The 27,550-nt window shown below is 36.9% G+C and overlaps 1 protein-coding gene across 1 annotated transcript in view; it reads right to left on the reverse strand.

Moving 5' to 3' along the window:
* BCAS3 (BCAS3 microtubule associated cell migration factor) overlaps window positions 1-27,550 on the reverse strand; it is a 583,611-nt gene that overhangs the window by 316,152 nt on the left and 239,909 nt on the right. The window contains exons 17-18 of the mRNA XM_061140731.1: window positions 22,500-22,650; window positions 1,158-1,282 (exon numbers count right to left, since the gene is read on the reverse strand). Of these exons, the coding sequence (XP_060996714.1) occupies window positions 1,158-1,282; window positions 22,500-22,650 (276 nt within the window). The remainder of the gene's footprint in view (window positions 1-1,157; window positions 1,283-22,499; window positions 22,651-27,550) is intronic.

Raw genomic sequence — 27,550 nt, forward strand, 5'->3', positions numbered from 1 at the left:
CAGCTGATTTGAGAACATGGCCAATGACCAGTCAGTGGGACACAAAGAAGTAGCAAGCTAAAAGGGTAATCAGACCAGAAGGGAGAAGCGTTTGAAATGGAGCTTCACAGAGGGTTTTAACTAGCAACAAAAAGTCATTTCGATAGCATCATTAAAGCAAAGGAGGTAACAAAAAAAATAAAGATGGGATAAGAAAATGGAAGGCTTGCCTACTCCACTGTGACCTCTCCCGCTTAGGTAAAGAGCCTGCTGTGCCTGGGATCCTATTTCCAAGGAAAGGGCCACGGAAAGGCGATAACGAGGGAAAGAGCTGATGTCTGACTGCCAGTATTAAGCGTCAAGGACAGCCGTTTTGCCAAGAACAATACAGCCTGTGGAACTCATCAGAAGAGGGCTTCACTAACAATTCAGTTTCTGACCTACTTCAATTGGATCACAATAATAAGAGGAAATTTTTAACTTTCAAAATGAAACACTTGGTCCAGGAAAGTAGGCACTCTTTTCTACATAGGAACAATAAGGGATCATATACAGTACTTCTGTAAGCTGATTCTGGTGGTCAAAGATGGGATTTAAAAAAACAACAATACTATATAAGTTCAAAGGGACACTGGTTACCATAAAAGATGATTCTTATTTCTGAGTGGGAGCCTGCTTTTATATCTTAATTTAGAACATGGCAGAGCTGTTGTTGATTATTCTTAGAGATGTATCAGAAAACCTGGATTCAAACTGATACCACTGCCTACTAACTAGCATTTTCAGCTAAATTACTTAAACTCGCTAAACTCAAATTCTTCATCTCTAAAATAGGCATAACAGCATTTTTCCTCTCTACACTTCATAGACAATGGCATGAAAATTGTTTGAGAAGAATGTAAAAGCTACATATAATGATATGGGACTGACAACTTTGAGGTCACCTGTGTATTGTCACCAGCAAAACAAAAACACTCAGTGGGCAATTTATTTCACATTTATAGTGAGAGGACAGCCTTTCCTGTTGACGAGACTTGAGTGGTTTAGGAAAGACAATGCTAACTGAGTGGGGGAAATTCTATTATTGGGCTGAAGCTTATTCAAAGAGAACTGCTGTGAGTTTTCTTCAAGAAACACAAATTACATATGGTAAGTTTAACTTCAGTAAAAACACATACCTTTTTCTCTTTTCAGACCTGCATTATTTGCAAACCACGATCGGGATGTCCCAAACGTTGCTGCCACACAAAATTCTCCGCCCATTGATTTGCTTGGTGAAATTTGTGGAGGTGGTTTAACTTTGCTTAAAAGATAAAATGATAGAAAAAAAATTACCAAGATGAAATCACAGTCCTCAAGATAATGACATATTTCCCTTTAAATTCTGCCCCACGTAGACATGCATTTTGCCTTAAGGAGAACTGGAGGTTGTGAGACTGTGATCGGCAGCAAAACTAGTTCAAAGTTCCAGGGTATTATCAGAATAGCAACTTATAAGATCAAGAAGAATTGACTTCTTTTTGAAGAATGTGCTGCTAAAATCCAAGTCAACTTACTTGAAGTGGGTAATATTTTCCTGGATATTTCAGAGTGGAACAATAAAACCAGCATAAACTTCTCATAACAATAAAATAGCTTATCATTTCATCTTAAATATAAAACATGAGACTGACAATACAGTTGAGTGGAGACAGCATGTATGAAAACACGAGATGATACAGAATGGAACTCTGACAATGCTCACAGCCTCATGCGATGTATGGTTAGGCAATGTCTGGGGAGGAGATCTAATGATCTAATGCAATTATAATCACTGATCTTCCTATTCTTACTTTTTCTTTGTGGATTTGTGAAATGAGGTCTATTTTTGTTTTGTTTCTTCTAATGTTTAAGAATGCATTAAGTAACTTCTGCTACTTCAGGAAACTACCATAGAAAAGTACAAGCTTTCCTCTGTTTTCCCCAAATCAGCTTCCAGCTTCTAGTACAATCAACTTCTGATAACAACCTATTGTCTTCGTTCCATCCTGTATCGCTTCTCTACAGTCTGCCCCAAAGTTCCTTAGCAATTTCACCAGGGACCAGTCTCCAATGTCAAATGACATTATTTCTACTTTCCTTTGCTCATTATCCTTTATCTCTTTGTCTTTTAATGAAGTAAGGTTAGATGAAGAAAGATTGGGTTTTGGGGGTCAGGTAAAAACATGAATCTGAATCCCAGGTACAAAAGCACCTGTGTGAATTTCACTTAAGTTACTTAACCTCTCAGAGCTCACGCAACTAATATATAAAACAGAAAGATGGTAATGCCTACCTTGTAGGGTTATTTTAAGGATTACCATATTACACGTGTTCTCAAAGTGTGGACCCTGACACTGAGAAGTTCTTAGACATGCAAATAATCTTCAAGCCATGCCCCACTCTGACAATCTGTTTTAACAAACCCTCCAGGAGATTCTGGCAACCGCTCAGGTTTAAGAACCACTGATTTTATAATGTGCAGAAAGCGCTCAGGGCAGAGTCTTCCCATATCTTAGTTCTTAATGCTAACTATCTCCTATAAAGCACACAGTCTTCAACTAAGTTTTTAAAAGATCAGACTTCAGTTTAGTAATCTCAGTTTCCAGGTGTTATGACACCTGAAACAACATCTCACATATCTGATTTCCTGAGCCCTCTGTTTTGATGTCTTCCTGGTAGGGAGAGCAAAATGTCTGGATCAGAAACCACTCTGCTTGGTCCTTTTGGTGTCTGCCTTTGACAAAATCCATACGAGGCACCTTGTCATATATGAAAAGGCCTCTTCTTTCCAACATTAACATTTTCTAAACACTCCAAGTTATTACCCATAAAAATCACATCCATGCCTAAAACACCAAAGACTTTCACTGACAGGGCATAAAATAATAGCTCTGTGTGTGTAAGATTCTGTGATAAAATGAATGTTTCCACCAACAATTTCATATCTTTGCTGCATTTGCCACAGCTGCAACATTGCTATTGCCGTTCAGTCGCTCAGTTGTGTCCGATTCTTTGCGACCCCATGGACTGCAGCACGCCAAGCCTCTGTCCTTCACTGTCTCCCGGAGGTGGCTCAATTCATGTCCACTAACTTGGTGATACTATATAACCACCTCATGGTCTGCCACCCTCTTCTCCTTCAGCCTTCAATCTTTCCCAGCATAGGATCTTTTCCAATGAGTCGGCTCTTCACATCAGGTGGCCAAAGTACTGGAGCTTCAGCTTCAGCATCAGTCCTTTCAATGAGTACTCAGGGTTGATTTCCTTTAGGACTGACTGGTCTGACCTCCCTGCAATCCAAGGGACTCTCAAGAGTCTCCTCCAGCACCATAATTTGAAAGCATCAATTCCTCAGTGCTCAGCCTTCTTTATGGCCTAACTCTCATATCCATACATAATTACTGGGAAAACCATAACTTTTTATTTATTTATTTTTAAAAAACCATAACTTTAACTACATGGACCTTTGTCAGCAAAGTGATGCCTCTGCTTTTTAAAACGCTGCCTAGGGTTGTCATAACTTTTCTTCCAAGGAGGAAGTATCTTTTAATTTCATGGCTGCAGTCACCACCTGCAGTGATTTTGGAGCCCCAAAAAATAAAATCTGTCACTGCTTCCACTTTTTTCCCATCTATTTGCCATGAATTGATGGGACTGAATACTCTGATCTTAGTTTTTTGACAGCTGAGTTTTAAGCCAAATTTTTCACTCTCCTCTTTCACCCTCATCAAGAAGCATTTGAGCTCCTCGGTACTTTAGTTCCTCTTTGCTTTCTGCCATCAGGTAGTATCATCTGCATATCAAAGGTTGTTGATATTTCTCCCAGCAATCTTGATTCCAAGTTTATGATTTATCCAGCCTGGCATTTTGCATGATGTACTAACTGTGCATATAAGTTATATAAGCAAAGTGACAGTATACAGCGTTGATGTACTTTTCCAATTCTGAACCAGCCCGTTGTTCCATGTCCAGTTCTAACTGTTGCTTCTTGACCTACATACGGGCCTTTTAGGAGGCAGGTAAGGTGGTTTGGTATTCCCAACTCTTTCAGAATTTTCCACAGTTTGTTGTGATCCACACACTCAAAGGCTTTCATGTAGTCAATGAAGAAGTAGATGTTTCTCTGGAACTCTCTTGCTTTTTCTATGATCCAACGGACGTTCACAATTTGATCTCTGGTTCCTCTGCCTTTCCTAAATCCAGCTGACATATGTGGAAGTTCTTGGTTCACATACTGTTGAAGCCTGGCTTGAAGGATTTGGAGCATTACCTTGCTAGCATGTGAAATAGGTGCAACTGTACGGTAGTTTGAACATTCTTTGGCATTGCCCTTCTTTGGGACTAGAATGAAAACTGACTTTCTTCCAGACCTGTGGCCACTGCTGAGTTTTCCAAATGTGCTGGTATGTTGAGTGCAGCACTTTAACAGCAACATCTTTCAGGATTTTAAATAGCTCAGTGGGAATTCCATCATCTCCACCAGCTTTGCTCATAATAATGCTTCCTAAGGCCCACTTGACATTACACCCCAGGATGTGAGTGACCACACCATCATGGTTATCCAGGTCGTTAGGACCTTTTTTGTACAGTTCTTCTGTGTACCCCTGCCATCTCTTCTGCTTCTGTTAGGTCTTACTGTTTGTGTTTTTTATTGTGCTCTTCTTTGCATGAAATGTTCCTGTGGTATCTTCAATTTTCTTGAAGCGATCTCTAGTTTTTCCATTCTACTGTTTTTCTCTATTTCTTTGCATTGTTCATTTAAGAAGGCTTTCTTGTCTCTCCTTGCTATTCTCTGGAATTCTACATTCAGTTCCATATTTCTTTCCCTTTCACCTCTGCCTTTCGCTTCTCTTTTCTCAGCTATTTGTAAGGTTCCTTCATAGTCTTTATTTCCATTGTGTGTGTGCTCAGTCATGTCCGATTCTTTGCAACCCCATGGACTTGGATTTTCCCAGCAAGAATACTGGGGTGGGTTGCCATTTCCTCCTCCAGGGGATCATCCTGACCCAGGGATCAAACCCACGTCTCCTCTGTCTCCTACACTGGCAGGTGGATTCTTTACCAAGGAGCCCTTGTTTCTTACTGAACTGCTATCAGGGAGCTGTAAGTTCTTGTAACTATTAATAGCATCTTTTAACTTCCATTGGTTAGTTTCTGGAGGCTGGAAGGCTGAGGAGAGAGGGGGAAAAAAGATTCCAGAATTTTTTTGAAAGGTGTTTCAACTGTATGACCAATTTTTTACTAGAATCACCATCAAGGAGCAATGACAGTACAAAATGTACAAATTCAAAGTTCTTTGCAAATTCCCGAAAGTTATTTTTGTTTTTGTTGTTTAAATCATGTGGTAAGCAACAAGACTGAAGCTGAAACTCCAATACCACATGTTTAAGTCATGTGGTAAGCAACAGGAGTGAAGCAGACACTCCAATACTTTGGCCACCTGGTGTGAAGAGCTGACTCATTTGAAAACACCCTGATGCTGGGAAAGATTGAAGGAGGGAGGAGAAGGGGATGACAGAGGATGAGATGGTTGGATGGCATCACCAACTCAATGGACATGAGTTTGAGTAAACTCCGGGAGCTGGTGATGGACAGGGAGGCCTGGCGTGAAGCAGTCGATGGGGTCGCAAAGAGTTGGACACGACTGAGCGACTGAACTGAACTGAAGCAACAAGACAGAAAACAAGCAGCATGCCACTTCTTAAGAGAGTCCATGGTGCATCTAAGCTATGTATCCTAAATAGATTTTAAAAGTTGCTACTGGGCCAGTTGGCTACTTTTGTAATATAATAATCAATTTAGTCTTTAGTCAAGCAAATATATATTATGTATGTCTACTGGCTTACAGTCTAATTATTCAACATCAAAAGCTGAAGTCTCAGACTTCTTTAATGTTATACATACATAAGTTATATGTTATATGTTATGTTATATAACATAAGTTATACATAACTCAGTTTCTGAACACATGATTAAAATGCATCAATATAGTATCATTTTACCTAAACTCATTATTTCCTGCAGAGAATAAGTACCTTATGTTAAAAATATTCTTAAAATTATGAAAAAATTATCATTTCTATTCTTATATTTCATCATTTCTTCTTATTCTTCTGATAGGGCCTTCATAAATCACATTAGTAAAAGTTTGTGTTTAATATTAAAAGTTTTTATCCCTAAAAATAACTTGCCACCTCCTGCATGACACAATGCCATGTATTAGGTACTTAGCATATTTGGTGAACATAGTCATAACAAGTTAGTTCTATCATCAATCGACCTTTGGAATGACTATGGTATTTAAGCAAAATAGAAAATTTAAATATGTGTAGTATATGTGTACAAGATTTTCAGAAAAATAGAAAAGAGATATAATCTAAAGAAAATATTATTATTAATAAAGTATTTTCTATATGAAATATCCAAAGGAAGAAAATTTTATATTGATTCAATTTCCCTTTTATCCTAAAATTTTAAAAGACCAAGACCAGGTGGAATATTGGGTGGAAGCAGAATTGAACTTTTCCCAATGACCTAGAATATTTCTATTGCAAAATCACCTTTTGTTGGCAGAAAGATAAAATATTGAAAAACGATACATATGTGAAAAGAATAAAACAGAAAAGTGCTAGCCTTGTAACTCATGCGTATTTATAGACTAGTGTTTCAACCATTTTAAAAAAGCACTCCAATATTAGCCTTCTTTTCTTTCCTCTTCTCAATATCTCCCTTTATCTTCCGAAAGAGACGTTAAAAATTTTATTATAAGACATCTGCAAGTTTAAAACAAACGTCTCTCACTGTTTAACTAATTTACTCAATTAGTAGTTGATAGAAAAAAAAATTATGTGCATATGGGGGTCCAGAAATTCAGTTGTGTCATCGTTACAAATGAATACAAAACATACTGATAGAGCTGGTGGACTCCTATCCATTAACAACTCCTACACTATACTCTCCTGTGCCATAAATAATTCCAAGGTCAAAAATTAAAAGAAAAATTTGCCTTCACTTATGAGCAAAACATAACAGACTATAGAATGAATTCAACCTTCACCATATCAGAAAACATCAACATTTACAAAACTTAATACAAGAGACAATGTAACCAAAAGTAATATATGATAAAAAAAAAAACAACAACAAATAAGGTGCTAAATTGAAACTCAGGATTTTAACATTTCGTCATTTATTCTGGGAGACCTAACCATCTAACCATAGAATGAGAATCATTTTTAATGCCATCAGATGTTCTAGGGACATTAACATGATGACATCTTTAAAAATATTTACAAAGACTATTGAAGTTACCCATTGGCTCCTTCTGTATTATGTAATTCAATCAGATAAACATATTAAATTTCTCTGCTTGTTTTTTTCTCCACACTCTAACCACAGACAAACCAAAAAAAAAAAAAAAGACTCTAATGATATAGGCTTTAAAATTATAGCAAAATTATGTGCATCTGGATAATTTTCTATGTTCTATAAAATAGGATATAAGTGGTAAATCTGTGGAGGGCATGAAAAGCAACAATGAGGCCTGGGGCCTTATTTAGGACACAAGCATGGAAAGGGCTAGGCTGAGACAGAAGCACCGTTTCTTTCATTCCCTAAATCACAAGGGTACAGTCAATACTTCAGTTCAAATCTTAGGCAATATTTATGTAAGAATTACAAGCGGTGTTGTACCTTGTGTTAAAGAGAAAAAGCTTTTTTTATATTCCTCACTGTGATTAGGCTTTCAAAAGGAATTTAGAAGTTTCCCTCACTCTCAGCTTTATTTTCGAAAATAGAAACTAATAAGGAAAATGAAAGTATTTTATTTTTTAAAAAGATATTAACCAGGTATCTAAAAGTATTCTATCACAAATTATTCTTAAAGACCTAAGAGATTTTCTTTGAACCTGGCAGATAAGATTCTCCTCTCCATATAAATCTTTCCTTCTGAAAATGAATTCATATTTTTTTCAGTAGTGTCAGAATAACTAGATTAGCTTAAATTAACTATTTATAAACAGATTGAAAAGTTGGCACTAATTAAAACTTTAAATATACTTTAATATGTAAATTTTAACTCTTCTTTAAAATTAACCTTATATACTATAAAGATATATTCAAATGAACTACCTTTGGTCTACACTGTTGTGCATATATTTTTTCTTTCAGTAAGAAATTCAAAGAATAGGAAAGTTTACTAGATGCAGATTAGGAACTCCATAACAACTTATTACTTATCTGTAATAATGAAAGCAAAATTCATTTTTAAAATTTCACTGTATTTCTTTTAAATTTTCTGTATTTAAAAAGTATATCATGTGTGTGATTCTTTTACATCATTTATACCATCATTTAAATTCCAAAATCCTAGAAAATACATAATCTTCAGAATGTATAAAATGGCTAAAGTGTTGAAGTTGGTCTGCATAGTTAACTTTCCAACAAACTTATTTGGTTGTCAAAGGAAAAGAAATTATTATAAACTGACTCATCTGAAACTGCATGTATTTCAACAATTAAAACAGTTTATCAAAGAATGGAGAAATTAGCAGAAATTGTGATCGATCAAAAGCAAAATCTCAGCTAAATATAAATGTTTCAACTGAAAAATAATAAAAAATTTGTATGAAATTTATACAACATTTTAAGAGGAACTACAAAAGTTTCATATTCTTCCAAAATACAAGTCCTACCCTATACTGAAAGTCCTAAAAATTTGACGAAATAAAGAAATAACTTTATATAACATAATATTTATTCCAAAACAGTAAATAAAAACATTCTCAGGTTGAATGCTAAACAACATGGAAAAACAGTAAAAACAAAGAAGCTTTTTATAAACAACATGGAAGAAGTTGTCAAATTTATATTCATTTTGCTGCCTTAATTTGAGGTTTCATTAAGATCTTAATGGGAAAAACATGCACCACCAGTAAAGAGACGTATTTTAAAGGAGGATCTTTTAGGCTAGTACAAGTGACTAAAAACGAGTTTCTTGCTAGCTAACGATAGCATCAAACAAACCACAAAGCAGTCTTCTAAAAGACAGGCAATGATTTAAAAGTCTACTATATTTCATACATCCCTTTCTTTAATCTGGCTCTTTTAATCTTGTTTCAACCTCAAATCATTTCTGGTTGACAAGTGCTTTTGCTTAAATTTGAGGAGCACATAAGCTGTTGAAGGCATGGGCTTTTCTTACTTCACATACAACATTTGTCATTCCATCTTTGTGTCTACGCTAAAACTTCAAACTTTATTAACATACTAAAGCTCTTTTCTTTGTACTTAAAATGGGAAATTTACCCCGAGATGGAATTCAATTCTAAATTGAGTCTACAAAGAAATCTTGTCAAATGTTGAATCTGGCATTTAAAACTTCACTGTTTGCTACAAGCTCCTGAGTAAGATCCATGTAGCGTATTTGTTTTTGGAAGAAAATCTAGTTAACACAAAGAATGAAGATTGACTTTCAGGGAATTTTTACTCATGTATACCCTGAATTTGCTTATCACAGTTTCACAATCTGTGTACTAATTTTGATACTGCATTTTAAAGAGGAAATCTTTATGATGATTTACCACCCTATTCTAATACAATAATGAAATTTTCGGATATTCCTATTAGCGTATGAACACTGAAATTAGTTTGTGTCAAATTATTTAAGTTTCTTTTTGTCCAAGAGGAAAAAAGACTAAGACTTTTCCCTAGGGCCATAAGACAGTATGAACAAGTCTCAGAAGCAGTTATGAGAATTGCACATACATGTATTCTGACTAAATTTATAAAATTGATATAAATTACATTAACCAAAATGTCTCTTGGGCTCACTCATTCTTAGAAGCAAAACAAAACAACAAAACCATGATCTAACTTAAAGAAGCTTCTTCTCAAAACTTGAATTTCCCCCTTAAACCAGAAAAGAAATCATAGCATGGCACGTAACATTTACTGAGCTCTTATTATGTGCCAGGCACTGCTCTAAGTAATTTATATATTGGTTCATTGAATCCTCATCATGAACCTATAAGGTAGGTGCTACTGGTAATTCTAATAGAAATAAGGAAACCAAGATATAGACAGGCTTTAGAAAACTGCCCAAGATCACATAGGTAGTAAGTGTGTGACCTGGAATTTAAGACCTAGACAGTCTGATTCTGGAGCTCTGGCTCTTAACTATTTTGTTAAACATATTACACCAAGCTCTAAATACATTTTATTGCACATCTTTACATAAAAGCATTAAATAGTTTCTTTTCTATGATCATCATGCTAAGACTGACAAAGTTATATTTTATGCACTCTTACATAAGAATGTAAACGAGTTATAGTGGGTAGGTGTTAATAACTCAAAATAATAAGTTATTAAGGAATTTAGGAGTTGGTATGTAAAACCCAAATTTCCCCATGTAGATCCTTAACTACCTCAACTATTCAAAACAGAACTGACTCTTTTTCCTTTGGTACCAAATAAAATGCAGTAAAAATTTATAGGGTATTTTTGGTATAACTTAAATATATTTATATTTCAATATAAATCATGTCTTCAGCAGTTCAGCATGTCATATAGGGAGTTTCTATCTTCTAGCACTATAATACTAAAAGCTTCAAATGTGGGTGTTGGCCATGTCTTATACACCAGAATTATTATGAGAGAATTCTTTGTCTTTTTTTAAAAATATTATTCTATGATTTTTTTTAATGTGAATTTTCAAGAAATGAAATGAAACCAAGAAAACTAATCTTTTCAAGCTTAAATACCAACATCTACCAATGACTCAGTAATTCGGTGCATCTATCTGTGATCAGGCCATGCAACTGAAAACAAAGTACAAAACAGAGTCACTTTCGGAGAGTACAGCAAATGAATTAGGCATGCGGGACTGAACTGAGACTCACCATGGAGCTTTTATGGAAAAACACCCCGCTCCAAACAGATAAGGCCTTCATGGAAAAGGGGGGAAAATGCACAAAAAATATTAGAGGAAAATTCATTTAATATTAACAAATACATGTTGATCATACTGTTAAAAGAGTATGGATAAAATAGCTAAAAAAAAATTAGTAATCGTTTGCAATTCTGCTGTCAATACTAACAAGTCTGATATAACCGTTGAGCAGAAGGATGTGTAGTAACAAGTCCCTTCATTTTCATAAGGTTACAGATTGCAAAATGCTCTGTTTCTCCCCCTTTTCTGGAGCACCCCTGTAGGGTTCCTAAGGTAAAATAAAATTTACTTCAGAGGCCCTTTAAAACAAAGTACAAGTTAAATGGAATAACTGGATGGAGAAAGGAGTGGAACCAGTAGCAACACATGTGTGGTTGTGCGACACGAAATGTTTAACACTAGTGAAAGAGGGCTTGATAAAAATCTGATAAGCACTGTTGCTGTTCACCACTTGTCTCAGAGCCACAGAAAGTAACGTATTTTCTAAGCTGCTTAATTACAGTAAGTTGTACTGCATACTGCTGGTCAAAGGAACTAACACTAAATACAAGTCTGTGGTACGATTTACTTCCATTTTAGGGCCACATTCCAGGAAATCAGCATTTCTCTTAATAATGACAGAAGAGGTTAGCTTCCCCTATCTGGCCTATACCAGGCTAGGTTGGAATAGAGGAAACTAAAGCCACAATTGCTTGTTTTAAATATAGCTGGGGATACAAAGGCAGACTTCCATGTTACATATTTCTTCTTAATATTCTGCTCATAGCATTTAGGACATGCTATGCATACTTGCACAGAAAGAAGACTGACTTAATTATATCCAGAACAAAATACTGTTGTTGCATCTAACATTTGGAAGGAAGACATAACAAACTGAGGAAGAAAGAGCACTGCATAACTTGGTAATTCTCTTCTTCAACTTTGGTGCCAAGAACATTAAAAAAGAAAACTCATGCTAATTAGCATCAATCTCCCAGTGAAGTGGCCACACAACACTGGGTACAGTTCTGAGGACTGAAGTGCAGAAGATATGAAGAAGAGAACAGAAAAGCAAGAGACTATTAATATTAGAAGAAACTGAATTGGAAGACAGACGTATTAAAAAAGAAAACTTGACAGATGATTCAAATACAAAGCAAGGAAATCTCTCCCACAGTTAATGATAAGACCACAATCAGAGATGTGATTTCATCCCTCACATCTAAAACAATGCATTTCAAAATTGTTTTGACCGTGACCCATGGAAATATGCAGTTGGCCCTCCGTATCCAGAGGGCCCATATCTACAACCAACCGCAGATCAAAAATATTCAGAAAAAAAAAATTCCAGGAAGTTCCAAAAGGTAAAACTTACTATGCACCAGCAACTATTTACAACTTAGAAAAGATTTAAAGCATATGCATAGATGTGTGTAGGTTATGCAAATACTAGGCCGTTTCATATAAGGAACTTGACCATCCACAGATTTCAGCACAGAGTGGGAACCGATCCCCCTCGGATACCGAGGGATAAATGTACTGAAGTATAAGCTCATATGTACTTGAACACAACAAACTGAAATAATTTAATGAATATGAGGGGTTTTGTTTGTAATCAACTTTACTATTTCCATTTCAATGTTTTATAAACATCAATTCTGAGATTTAGTTACAGTGATGATGAATGCATATTATGACAGGGTAGGTAGGTCTGGGTGGGACCTTCAATTCTCTGTTTCTAACAAGCTCCTAGATAATACAAGGATGTTAAGTTTGAAGAACCAGGAGCAAAATTACATTTTATTATATTCTATTTCATTAATGAAAAAAAAGTTAGCCATGATTCCCCTGTCCATTGATTTTATGATTCACTGATTACATCAGAAACAAAAGATTACTGGAACTCATCCTGCACTTTGACCAACACCAATTTAAATAACTGTGACCACGTGAAGACACCAATCTCTCAATGCCATTGTGATGCCATGAAATAATGATCAGAAAACGGAAGGTTCAAAACATTTCCACATGCCCACAAGTGAAAGTGAAAGTTGCTCAGTCGTGTCCAACTCTGCGACCCCATGGAACTCTCCAGGCCAGAATACTGGAGTGGGTAGCCTTTCCCTTCTCCAGGGGATCTTCCCAACTCAGAGATCGAACTCAGGGCTCCTGCATTGCAGGCAGATTCTTTACCAGCTGAGCCACAAGGGAAGCCCAAGAATATTGGAGTGAGTAGCTATCCCTTCTCCAGCAGATTTTCCTGATCCAGGAATCGAACTGGGGTCTCCTGCATTGTAGGTGGGTTCTTTACCAAAGATACTGCCTAAATGAAGAAGTTATCATTGACACATACTATCCAACTTCTTCTCATTTTCTTCCTTAGGCAGACACCTGAATTCAAACAATTCTGACAGAAACATTTGTGATCTGGAATGTCTGGGCATGAGTTGCTGTTTCGCACAGATTGTATAGAAGCTGGACAAGTCTCCCACACCTCATTCCAAATATCAGAATACAGGGTTCCCAATGGAACCTGGTTATCCATTTAAAATACAGCAGTGTATACATGTCCATCCCAAACTCCCTAACTATGCCTGCTCAATGTTATGAGGCAGCCTGGACAGAAGGGAGTTTGGGGAAAAATGGATACATGTGTATGTACGGCTAAGTACTTTTGCTGTCCACCTGAAGCCATCACAACATTGTTAATCAGCTATACTCCAATACAAAATAAAAAGTTTAAAAAAAAAACCCTAACATCAGAATAATGCTGATTCATTGCAAATAATTTGAAAGTTTTATCTTAGTCCTTTATGCCTTAAACGGCTTCTGAGTGACCCCCAAAACCAAACAAACAAAAATGAAACAAAACTTTAAGTTTTCTACAGTTCAAGAGACCAGTTGAAGGTCCCACCTACAGAACTAGTAAATACTTTTTTCCAAGTTTAAATTTCCTTATGTATAAAAAGTAACATATTAGCCAAACAAATTAAACACTTTTTTTAAAAAATCTGCTAGATTCTCCTTCCCAGGCAATAGCAGCATGTTACCAACAAGATTCCCACAACCTCACAATCGCAAACTGCACTGTTAACTCCCCCTCTCTGGACACTGCAATAAACAGGCATGCGCTGCGCAGCAGCATGGTCAAGCTTAAAGACAACACGGCTCTCGCTATTCACAGTATAACTCAGCTGTATGCATTAAAAGTTATCCTTCTTCGGCCAAATAAGAATCTACAGACTGGCCCAGCTCAAGGAGAAGACAGGGGATGGGGGAAACAGGGTGAGGACCCACTTTCTGGCATGGTCCCAATCTATACTCACCCAGTTCTTACCCGCTCCTACAAACTGGATCTCTGCCACATACATGGAAAAGAAGACCCATAAACACCAGAGAATTAGAGTGACTGATGTAATCACTGACTTGGTATGGGTAGTGTCAGCTGTTCTTTTGAAATGTGCCCGCCTCATCTTTTCTCAGTAGTGAAAGAATGAAAATAAAAAGTCACAAAGGCCAAGTCCATGATCCAGCTGTCTTCACCTATGGCTTTCCCCTTCCCTCCAAAATCCCGCAGCTGTAGTTTTACAAGGGGTGGTTTGAAGGAGGAAGAGAGCATGTGAGTCAGAGTGTATGCTGAATTAAAATGGTCTGTATTAACAAATGCAACTCCAATTATCATATTCAGGTATTAAGAATTTATGTATTTTCCGAGCACTATTAAGTTTCAGCAGGTTGAGCAATCCTGCCATTTAAAACTATCCACTTAGTCATGATTATGTCCTTTTGAAGCTGAAATTCTGATTGAAAAACATTAGGGTTGGCCAAGAGACTAAAAATCAGAAATACTAATTCAGCGTAAAGTGACACTGCCATTGGTTCTCAAAGGGTTTCTTCTGGAGATTTTCAGAAGACAAGAAAGAACTGGGCTTTATATCAAATCACTGTGTGCCTGAGTGCTAAGTCACTTCAATTGTGTCCAATTCTTTTTGACCCCATGGACTGTAGCCCACCAGGCTCCTCTGTCCATGGGATTCTCCTGGCAGGAATACTGCAGTGGGTTGCTACGCCCTCCTCCAGGGGATCTTCCCAACCCAGGGATCGAACTCATGTCTTTTATGTCTCCTGAATTGGCAGGTGGGTTTCTTTACCACTAGTGCTACCTGGGAGGTCCCATATCAAATCATTAATACTATGCAACTCTTTAAACTCTGATTCATTTTTTTAAAGGCCACACAGTACCACAAAAGCTTTCGTCTTCCTAGCTGAAAATAAGACTAATGTAAAGACTATTCAAATGTGAAGAGGGAAATAAAATCAGATTTTATTTGAACATGGTAAAACCCTTTATAACCTGACTCTGGTGCTAAAAGGCAGTAATAATAATTAGATTTCACCATCTTCAGAGTTAAAGAATAGTTGGCATCTAAAAAACAGCGAAGGAAGGAGAGGGTGGGATGAACTGAGAGAGTAGCAGTGACATATATACACTACCATGTGTAAAAGAGACAGCTAGTGGGAACTTGCGATATAAGACAGGGAGCTTGGCCTGGAGCTCTGTGCTCTGTGATGACCTAGATGGGCGGGACAGGGGTGTCGAAGGGAGGCCCGAGAGAGGGGAGATACATATATATATATATATATATGTGTGTGTGTGTGTGTGTGTGTGTATAGCCCCATATAAATATATATATATGTATAGCCCCATATACATATATATATGTATACTTATAGCTGACTGACACTGTTGTACAACAAAAACGAATACAACATTGTAAAGCAATTACTCTCCAATTAAAAATAAACAAAAAATTAAAAAAAACATATTCTGAAAGTTCCAGTTTCCAACTAATCATGTCCTATGAGAATTCAAGCACTGTCACTTAACAGACAAAAGAATGAGCCCATATAAATATTAAATACACTGAACAGAGAAAGGGCTATACAACACCATGTGTAAAATAGTAAAGAAAAGCCATATAGTCTAACACCACATTCCAGGAACCCCAATGACTCTGCTACACTCTACACCCCCGTGTTAAACAGTAACTTTGATGGCCTCACATTCCCCATGTGCATACAAGCAAGTTAGTCCTCACATCATTTTCAAGTATTACTCTAAATTTTTCATTCATTTAACTACTAAAGAGACCTATGGCACTACTGGCTCTCAAATTATTGTTCTGAAGGCAAATTCAAGCTGAAATATACAGGCGAATTTTCTAATCTGAGATATATTCAACATGCAAATTTAAATTATAAGCTCAAGATTTTCATCAGAAAAAACTCTCATGTTCAATTTCCGCCAGATGTGGCAGAAGAGAGGCTAGATTAGCACACATAGATTTCCAAATTTCCATAGAAAATAATGCTTGCTGACTTGTAATACATTATACAGGAGACTTAATCTCCTCCCCACTCCCACTCCAGCAAATTCACAGATTTATGGTAAAAGGGAACAAAGTATGGAGTGGCTTAAGTACTCTACTGACTCAGTACAAAAACTGGAAATTCAAACTGTGCATGTACATTGCAACATGTAGACATATCCATCCTAATGAAAATATACATTGCCAGTTATTTTATATCTGGAGTGAAATATTTATAGCTTAGTTATCAAGAAATAATACATAGATAAGACAGGACTAGGAAGTGGAGAATTGCCATTTGGACTACAAGGAGATCAAACCAGTCAATCCTAAAGGAAATCAACCCTGAATGTTCAATGGAAGGACTGATGCTGATGCTAAAGTCCCATTACTTTGGCCACCTGATGCAAAGAGCCAACTCATGGGAACAGACTCTGACGCTCAGAAAAACTGAACGCAAAAGGAGAAGAGGGCGGCAGAGGATCAGATGGTTAGACAGCATCACCAACTCAATGGATCTGAGTTTGAGCAAACTCTGGGAGATAGTGAAGGACAGGGGAGCCTGGCATGTTGCAGTCCAATGGGTCACAAAGTTGACCATGACTCTCTTTGTGTGGGACACAACTTAGAGACTGAAAAACCACCACCACTGGAACTGGGCAGGGGGAGGGGTGTCTTTTTCCAAATCTTTCCCATTTAATTCTTCAAACTTCACCTATAAGATTTGAGGCTTAGGTCAAAGTGTCTAAATAGGGCAAGGCAGACCAAAGTGAATTAGAAAGAGGAACAGACCTTCCTCAAGGACTATATGCCAATGTCAGTTATTCACTTAGCAAACTCTGATGGCAGATTTGGTCTACAAATTTCAACTAGAGATAAACAAATAAATGCTATTAAATGCTTCCATTTCTAAAGAAGAACAATCATCTATGTTTCCTAAATGGAGCTCCTGTGAAGCACTGGCCTAGGGAACAGCAATTGAATGAGGCTTGGAAAGTACATAATAGAACACCGGGTGGAAACTCATACACTGTAAGGCTGACAGGTTATAATCCATACATACAAATACACCTCGGATGAAGAAACTCATGTAGACACACTGGAAATGGCAGAACCAAGATAAGACGGAGCTCCAGACTCCAAAGATGATATTCTTCCACTATATTCCCTAGCCTACTTCTCCAGAGTCAGGCCCAAGGTTCCTAATACCTAGCTCAAACTGTTCACAAAAAAATGAATACATACAAACATGGTGGAAGGAGGAAGGAGCAGGAAGCTGCTCGATTTAAGAAAAAGAAAACCAGTGAAAGACAACAAATCGTATCAGGTTACTTCACTAAACATGTCAGCTAGTGAAGGGCAAGGAAGTAACTTCATTCCCAATTTCTATATATATATATATATTTTTCTTTCCTCAAATACATGACAAAAATCAAAACTCAAAAAAAAACAATAGTGGTCTTCATCAATTGCAACATGACTTTGTTGAGCGCCATACCTTTGCAAAGGCTACAAATGCATGCTCAGTAGGAGTATTGTTGACATGGCTGGTCTTTGCTGCCTTGATAAAATAGGCTTGCTTCCTACACTGGCTGTATCCTGTTTCTGTATTGATTACACAACATTTCTGCATGTTCTAATATGTAAACATTCTTTAAGCCTAGCGTTTTTTTTTTTTAGTTCTACCACTTTATTGCTACCAACCCATCTCCCTCAACCCTCGTGCACACATGCTCCGTCATGTAACCCCATGGACTGCAGCCCGCCAGGCTCCTCTGTCCATGGACTTCTTCAGGCAAGAATACTGGAGTGGGTTGCCATTTCCTTCTCCACCAATTTCTGTATTTTTTATTCCCATGAAATTACTAAGACCACTTAAAAAAAATTTATTTGTTTATTTATTTGGCTGTGCCGGGTCTTGGTTGAGGTATCTGAGATCTTCAATCTTGGTTGCAGAACGCGGGATCTTTAGTTGTGGCTTGTGAACTCTTGGTTGCAGCATGTGGGATCTAGTTCCCTGACTAGGGATCCAACCCGGGGCCCTGCACTGGGAGTGTGGAATCTTAGCCACTGGACTACCAGGGAAATCTCTCTGACCACTTTTTGAAATGTACTGTTCCCTGCTTGTGCCCAAAAAATGCTGTATGTGTCAATAATTTTAGATTTAATATGTGTAAAATTAAGCATATTGATGAAAAATTGTCTAGTAAATTTTTGCATAGGAAGCATTTAAAAAAAACCTTCATCACTTACTTGATTCACTAATTCAGTCAAACATCTATGAGCTATTGCTTCGTAAGTCCCTACTACAAAAACATCACACTCCAAAACAAGGAGTGATCCCTTGGCACCCACTTTCATTTTTAATAGATGACAACTATGCTGATTTACACATGATAAAAACAGGATGGAGGCCTTTCCATTCCTCCAGTCTTAGACTGGAAGGAATGGGTTTTGTTTGAATGAGCGGCTATTAAACCAAGTGATTCCTAGCACATTTTTTGCCTTCATCAGTGTATACCACAGTTGAGCTGAGCGACAGCTGTTGCCAAAATAGGCCTTATTTCCTCCCAGTGCTGCTTCAAGGTACAGAACATGAAGGTGTAAATACATCTGTCTTCTGCCATTTGCAGTTCTACTGGCCTTGCGAATGTCTTTGAGTAAGACAGATGGTCCCTGACACTGCACAGGCTTTCAGGGATGTATCTTTCCATAAATAAGAGGGCAGATGTGAAGCGTGGTAAGCACACGTCTATCCCCTGAAGGTTTGGGTTGAGGTTCCCATCTAAACTTGGTTATTTAAATATAGGATCCTAAGCAATTCTTGGAAATCTCTATGCTAGAAATGTATTTTTTAATGTTTATTTTATGCCATTATGGCAAATATCCAGGACATGGAATATATATGTAACTAGATATAATATCAGGTGAATTGGAACTTAATGCCTATAAATGAGTCAGCGCTGTGTTCTCTTTCTACATAATTCATGTCAAATACTTCTGTAAATTTTATTTTTTAAATGCTAGAAAACTCATTTCATTGAAGCAAGGTTAGAGTAAATTAGGATTTCCACAATGACTTGGAAAATTAAAAGGCTATTTGCTCATCACTTTGATTACCTTAATGTGGTAATCAAAATCCTCAGGAAACACAATAAAACTTGATGGAAATAATGCAAGTGTGCTAACTGCAGCTTAAGAACTGGTCACAGTAAAAAAAAAAAAAAAAATTTAAATAAAAATGAAATGACTATAACCTTGAAATCTAATGGGAGAAATATAATGATTCAAATCATTAGATGTGCTTTGGGATGTGCTTCAAATCTCAGCATATGTCAAAAATGGAAATTCAAGGAATACCTTACTCTCCCAAAACAAGTACTACTTTTGGTTAGTCAAAATACATGTAGTCAATGAAATTGCTAAGCGTTGAGATAGTAAAACCACAAACTACATTCTGAAAATTCTATGACCAAATAGTATTCTAAGAATTATATAGACAAGGACAGGGAAGCCTAGCATGTTGCAGTCCATGGGGTTGCAAAGAGTCAGACCCGACTTGAAGACTGAACAACAGCAAAGAATTATAAGTAACGTCACAATAGCAATTTCTGAATACAGTCAACAAACCCTGCAGAAAATGGTTTAAGAGTATTAGGTCTTATAATCTAGCAGTAACCAGCATAAGTTATGAATACTATCATCAAAGTGGTTTTTTTTGTTACTGTAATCTGTGTTAACAGGAAGAGAAAAAAAGAATAGTAGGAGGGGACGGAAAAAAAAGAGAGTGGATGGGGTAATTTACGGAGCACTAAAGCTCTGCCACAAGTAAAGAATTCATTACAGACAACAGACATATAGAAGAAAAAAAACTAATAAAATGAGTTTTTGGTGAATGTATATGTATGTGCGTGCATGTATATGTATGTGCGTGCGTGTATATGGAGTGAGCAAAGATAAATAAGGCAAATTCATTAAACTGTTAACATTTGGAAAATCTGGGCATGCAGCAATTCCCTTTTTTTATTAACTTATTTATTTTAATTGAAGGGTAATTCCTTTACAATATTGTGGTGGTTTTTGCCATACATCGACATGAATCATCCACGGGTGCATATGTGACCCTCAAACCTGAACCCCCGTCCCACATCCATCCCCAGGAATTCCTTTTACTGGTCTAATAACATTTTTTTGTTTCCAGTAAGTCTAAATGAATCTCTATCAAAATTCTGGAAATTAAAATCCAAGTACTCATTGTGAGGCAAATATTAATTTTTCTCTCTAAACACTTTAAGAAAGGACATGCCAAAAAGAATTTTAAAAGTTGGCAAAAATAAAAGGGTTTAAGAACTGAGATAAAAACCCACCAAAAAATGATACATGTATCATAAACTAATATTAATTTCAAAGCACACAATTAAAATTCCTGCCACTTAATTCATTAATAAATAATTATTAAATTATCTAGGATACAAGGAACATAATACACATGCTCTAAAAAATCTAGGAACTGTGACCAAGTTTTTAAAAAGAAAAGGAAATATAAAAGTTATCTAAGTTCACACAGTATGGTAGCTTGGGAAGAGACTAGATGATTAATAGTTTCTACCCATCTAAGGACAGACAGAAAGAATAGCAAGAGAGAGAGTAAAAGAGGTGTGATGGGAGAGAGAGAGTAAAAGAGGTGTGATGGAGTTTATCTTTTTATCATGGAAAGTTTCAAAGATCTGCAAAAGTAAACTCACTTTCTAAGAGAGTGTTAGTCACTTAGCCATAACCAACTCTATGACACCCAAGAGACTATAGCCCACCAGGCTCCTCTGTCCATGGAATTCTCCAGGCAAGAATACTGGTGTGGGTAGCCATTCCCTTCTCCCGGGGATCTTCCTGACCCAGGGATCAAACTTGGGTCTCCTATACTGCAGGTGGATTCTTTACCATCTCAGCCACCAGGGAAGATCCCAGAAAACTCACTTTCTAATCCTCCCCACAAATACTTTGAATTCGATTCTAACATCACACAATTTCAGGCACAGAACTTCAGTCACTATCTTAGAAATAAAATTAAAATCACAAGGAACAATTTTGAGTGTTCTTTCACTTATATTCAGGAAAGACAGACCAAAAAAGGTACAATTATGTACTGACGTCTGTGAATGAAAAAATACTAAGATTATGATTCAAGATTGAGTCCCATTTTTATTTGAAACATGCCAGGATGGTCGAGTGGTCTGAGGCGCCAGACTCAAGTTTCTACTTCCCATTTTTATTTGATTCTATATCCCAGAAATGTATCATTATCCAAAGAAAAAAGCCAACTACCTGTAAATATAAGTTCATAACCCCTTTACTATTCATAGCCACTCTTATTTATTTTAAAATAAAGAAACTAAAAGAGGAAAGGGAAGTAAAAATTCTACTTAAACTACTACCAAAGGGTTAAAAAGCTAAAATCAATTTTTAAAAACACAGCCAAAAGATTTGTATCACAAGATGTCAGATTTTGGAGTGAGGTTTGCTCTTTCCCAGCTTCTTTTTTCTCCCCCCTTAATACAACACAACCTCAATTTCTACTTTCAAAATAGGATCACTTTATAGGAAAACACCACTCCACTAGACAGAGGGTCAATTTCAGTGTCACAGTGAAATCTGGAGCTCAAAGGCCTGGTCCCTGAGAATAAGTATTTCTTCTTACAAAAGTATCTCATGTCAGCACTTTACCACCTAGCACAACAATAATGACAGATCATTATATGTAAATGGTACCTCAATATAGATGTTTTTTCAAAGTGTCAGAAGCATGGTAGTCATATTAAGTTCTCTCTCCTTAGTCAAAATTTGGGGGCCATTATAAATCTAGATTATGTCCACAAAAATCAAGAAAATGAAACTACTACTTTCGGACAAAGCCACAAGGCAGGAACTACAAGATTGAGTAGATGGATCTGGTTTTCATTAGCCAATACTAGTTTTCACAACTTGTCACTGCTTTGTTTTTTTCTACGACTATGTGTGTGCATGCTTGTGCATGAACATGTTTGTGCATGTTCTATACTTTGTACTTAATCAGCTGCCATTAAGTCTCATGTGGGCTGGGAATGAAGAACATAATCAAAACCACCCAAAGAAAAAGTATGCTTTATTTTTATGTGTTTAATCCTCTAAAATAGCTATTAAAAAAGTATTAAGCCTGAGGCCTTACCCTGTTCGTTTGGTGATGGTACCAAGTGTCATTGGCTGTTTGATTTGGGCGAGAGGCATCAACACCATCAGGCTGGGGAGAGGAGAGAGGCGAGGGTTGCCGGGGTTGTTGTTGGCAAAATTATTGTAGGAGTCTTGGCTGTTGAGCTTCCCTATAAAGAGAGAAAAGAAAAGAAAAGCATCACTAAGAGAAAATATTCCAGCCATGACAACCTATAAAGCCTCAGAGGGCAGAAGAAACATGAGTCACAAGGATGTATATCCACAGAGAACAGCATGAGAGACACAGGATGAAACTGACCAAAATCAACAGGCAAAAATATTGCCTTCCTCCCAAAATGTACCACTATGCACCATAAAATTAAAAATCATGAATCAACCCTTTATTTTATGACCACATTAATATAAAAAAATAAAAAGAATTATGGCTCATTAACAACCATGAAAAACAAACTGAAGTAAAATCTGATCTGCATAGAGAGAAATTAGTCTCATCTCACCAATAAGCAAAATTCCTCTCAGGTACTTACTTTTTCTCCCATTCCGTAGCTCTGCATTTTCCAGAATGTTCTATAAATGAAGTACGTACCGTACTGAGTCTTACTTCTTTCACTTAGCAGTAAGCATCTGAGATTCAACCACTCTACATTTTCCTACAGGTATCAATTCTTTTCTTTTTATTCCCGAATATAATCTCATTGTATGGAAGTACTACAGTTTGTTTACCCAGTCATTGGCAAAAGGACATTTGTTTCCAGCTTTTGGTTATTACAAATAAAGCTGTCATAAACATTTCTGCACAAGTTTTTGTATGAATGTAAATTTTTTTACCGTCAAAAGAGAAAAGGAAAGATACACCAATTTGAATGCAGAGTTCCAAACAACACCAAGAAGAGATAAGAAAGCCTTCCTCAGTGATCAATGCAAAGAAATAGAGGAAAACAATAGAATGCAAAAGACTAGAGATCTCTTCAAGAATTAAGAGATGCCAAGGGAACATTTCATGCAAAGATGGGTTCGATAAAGGACAGAAATGGTATGGACCTAACAGAAGCAGAAGATATTAAGAAGAGGTGGCAAGAACACACAGAAGAACTGTACAAAAAAGATCTTCACGACCCAGATAATCACAATGGTGCGATCACACACCAATAGCAAGACATCCTAGAATGTGAAGTCAAGTGGTCCTTAGGAAGCATCACTATGAACAAAGCTAGTGGAAGTGATGGAATTCCAGTTAAGCTATTTCAAATCCTAAAAGATGATGCTGTGAAAGTGCTGCACTCAATATGCCAGCAAATTTGGAAAACTCAGCACTGACCACAGGACTGGAAAAGGTCAGTTTTCATTCCAATCCCAAGGAAAGGCAATGCCAAAGAATGCTCAAACTACCACACAATTGCACTCATCTCACACACTAGTAACGTAAATCTCAAAATTCTCCAAGCCAGGCTTTAACAACACGTGAAGCATGAACTTCCAGATGTTCAAGCTGGTTTTAGAAAAGGCAGAGGAACCAGATATCAAATTGCCAACATCCTCTGGATCATCAAAAAAGCAAAAGAGTTCCAGAAAAACATCTATTTCTGCTTTATTGACTACGCCAAAGCCTTTGACTACATGGGTCACAATAAACTGTGGAAAATTCTGAAAGAAATGGGAATACCAGACCACCTGACCTGCCTCTTGAGAAACCTGTATGCAGGTCAGGAAGCAACAGTTAGACCTGGACATGGAACAACAGACTGGTTCCAAATAGGAAAAGGAGAACATCAAGGCTGTATATTGTCACCCTGCTTATTTAATTTATATGCAGAGTACATGATGAGAAATGCTGGGCTGGATGAAGCACAAGCTGGAATCAAGACTGCCGGGAGAAATATCAACAACCTCAGATATACAGATGACACCATCCTTATGGCAGAAAGTGAAGAACTAAAGAGCCTCTTGATGAAAGTGAAAGAGGAGAGAGGAAAAAGCTGGCTTAAAGCTTAACATTCAGAAAACTAAGATCATGGCATCCAGTCCCATCACTTCATGGCAAACAGATGGAGAAACAGTGGAAACTGTGGCAAACTTTATTTTGGGGGGCTCCAAAATCACTGCAGATGGTGACTGCAGCCGTGAAATAAAAAGACGCTTACTCCTTGGAAGAAAAGTTATGACCAACCTAGACAGCATATTAAAAAGCAGAGACATTACTTTGCCAACAAAGGTCCATCTGGTCAAGGCTATGGTTTTTCCAGTAGTGAGAGTTGGACTATAAAGAAAGCTGAGCGCCGAAGAACTGATCCTTTTGAACTGTGGTGTTGGAGAAGACTCTTGAGAATCCCTTGGACTGCAAGAAGCTCAAACCAGTCAATACTAAAGGAAATCAGTCTTGAATGTTCACGGGAAGGACTGATGTTGAAGCTGAAACTCCAATCCTTTGGCCACATGATGCGAAGAGTTCACTCATTTGAAAAGACCTTGATGCTGGGAAAGATTGAAGGCGAGAGGAGAAGGGGACGACAGAGGATGAGATGGTTGGATGGCATCACCGACTCAATGGGCAGGAGTTTGAGTAAACTCTGGGAGTTGGTGATGGACAGGGAGGCCTGGCGTGCTGCAGTCCATGGGGTCATAAAGAGTGGGACATGACTGAGCGACTGAAGTTTTTTAAAATATATATCTAGGAATGGAGTTGCTGATCATAGAACATGAATGTTTGCATGGAGATAATAACTGTATTTTTAAGGTTATGAGAAAATGCCAAACAGTTTGACAAAGGAGATGACCCATTTCATATTCCCACCAGCAAAATATGACACTTCCAGTTCTTCTGTAACCACAGTAGAATTTGGTGTTGTCACTCATTTTGATTTCAGCTATTCTGGCCAAATATGCTTAGGTTGCTGTTGTTGTGGTTCATGAACTTATTTGTCATCCATTTATTTTCTTTGGTAAAATACCTATGTAAAGCTCTTGCCAATTTTAAGAACTGGGTTAGTATTTTTGCTGAAATATAATTCATACACATAAGATTCATCCTTTTGAAGTATACAGTTCTATGGTGTTTGGTAGATTCTACAGAATGATACTAGGATCGCTATCGCAATTTCAGAACATTTTCATCACCCAAAAAGAAAGTCCATACCCTTAGCAGTCACTCTTCTTTTTCCCTACCCATCAGCTTTTGACACAGGAATCTGTCCAGTTTGTATGTATTTGTCTACTCTGGATAGTTCACATAAAGGGAACCATACAGTGTGGCCTTTTGTGAGTGCTTTTTTCACTTCTGTTTCCAAAGTTTATCCACGTTGTACCATGTGTCCACAGTTCATTCCTTTTAATGGCTGAATAATATTGCCCTGTATGGATATACCACATTTATACCAGCTGATGAATATTTGGGTTGTTCTAACAGGATACTATGAATAACGCTTCTATGAACATTAGTACATGGGTATATTTATGTGGACTTGGGCTTTCAATTTTCTTGGGTACTTATGACTAGGAGTGGGACAGTTAGGTCTACATTGAACCTTTTGAGGAACTGATAAACTAAAGCTACACCAGTGTATGAGGGCCCCAAATTTTCAACCACCTCAACACCACTTGTTATAGTCTATCATTTTTATTTTATCCATCCTAGTGGGTGTGAAGAGGTATCTCATTGTAGTTTTGATTTGCGTTTTTTAAATACCTTTTTCATGTGTATTTTAGTTAATTTATATACCTTCTTGGAGAAATGTCTATTCAAAACACTTGTCCAAAATTGAGTTGTCTTTTTATCATTCAGTCGTAAGAGTTAAGCATATTCTCAGAATGTAAATCCCTTAGCAAAAACATGATTTATAAATATTTTCTCCCTTTCCTATGTCATCTTTTCGCTTTCTTCATGGTATGCTTTGAAACATAAAAGTTCTTAACTTTAATGAAGTGTAATTTATCTATATTTTCTTTAGTTGCTTATACTTTTGTTGTCATACCAAAACAAACACTACCCAGTCCAAATATACAAAGATTTATAGCTATGTTTTCTGCAAAGAGTTTTATATTTTTAGCTGTAACATTTAGGTCTCTGACTAATTTTGAATTAATTTTTATAAATCATGTGAGGTAGGGGTTCAACTTCACTTGTTTTGAATGCTGAACATCCACTTGTTCCAGCATCACTTATTGAAAAGATATCCTTTCCCAACCCAGAGGATTATCCTGGCACCCCTGCTGAAAATCAAATGACTATAAAAATGAAAGAAACTATTTATGGATCTTATTCTCAAATTTTAAAAGTTCTTTATATATTCTGGATACAAACCTTTTATTAGATACGATTTTCAAGTATTTTCTTACCCTGTTCTGACTTGTCTTTTTGTTCTCTTACAGATCTTTTAACAAGCGGAATTTTTTTTTTTAATAAATTCCACTTCATGAATTTGTTTTGTACATAGAAATTCAACCTAAAAACGTTTTAATTTTTATATTTTACTCTTACAAAAATATAATAGGACTTCCCTGGAGGCTCAATGGAAAGAATCTGCCTGCCAATGCAGGAGACACAGGTTCGATCCCTGATCCGGGAGGATCACACATACCACAGAGCAATTAAGCCCCACGTGTCACAACTATTGATCATGCGCTCTGGAGCCCACATGGCACAAGCCTGCGCGCGCTAGAGCCCGTGGTCCACAAGAAGAGCAGCCACTGAGATGGAAACCCACGCACTGCAACTGGAGAGCAACCCCCACTTGCCACAACTAGAGGAAAGCCCAAGCAGCAACAGAGACCCACCACAGCCAAAAATAAATAACTTAAAGAAACATATGTATTTCTTTATGATTCATAGTATTTATATTATATGATATAGCTAACTTTATTGTAAGGTAGAAAATATGATTTTTTAAACAGAATAATGAAATGAAACAAATGAAAGGAAATGAAACAAAATCTCTGAAGTTTAACTGACATTTACTACAACCTTACAAATATGCATTTCAATTTCTTTTGTTTCTTTCTTTAACCAGCATCCTCAAAATAGTACTGGCAATGTCTATTACTTCAATACTGAGA

This window comes from Dama dama, chromosome 5, assembly GCF_033118175.1.
Source record: "Dama dama isolate Ldn47 chromosome 5, ASM3311817v1, whole genome shotgun sequence".
NCBI classification, from domain to species: Eukaryota; Metazoa; Chordata; class Mammalia; order Artiodactyla; family Cervidae; genus Dama; species Dama dama.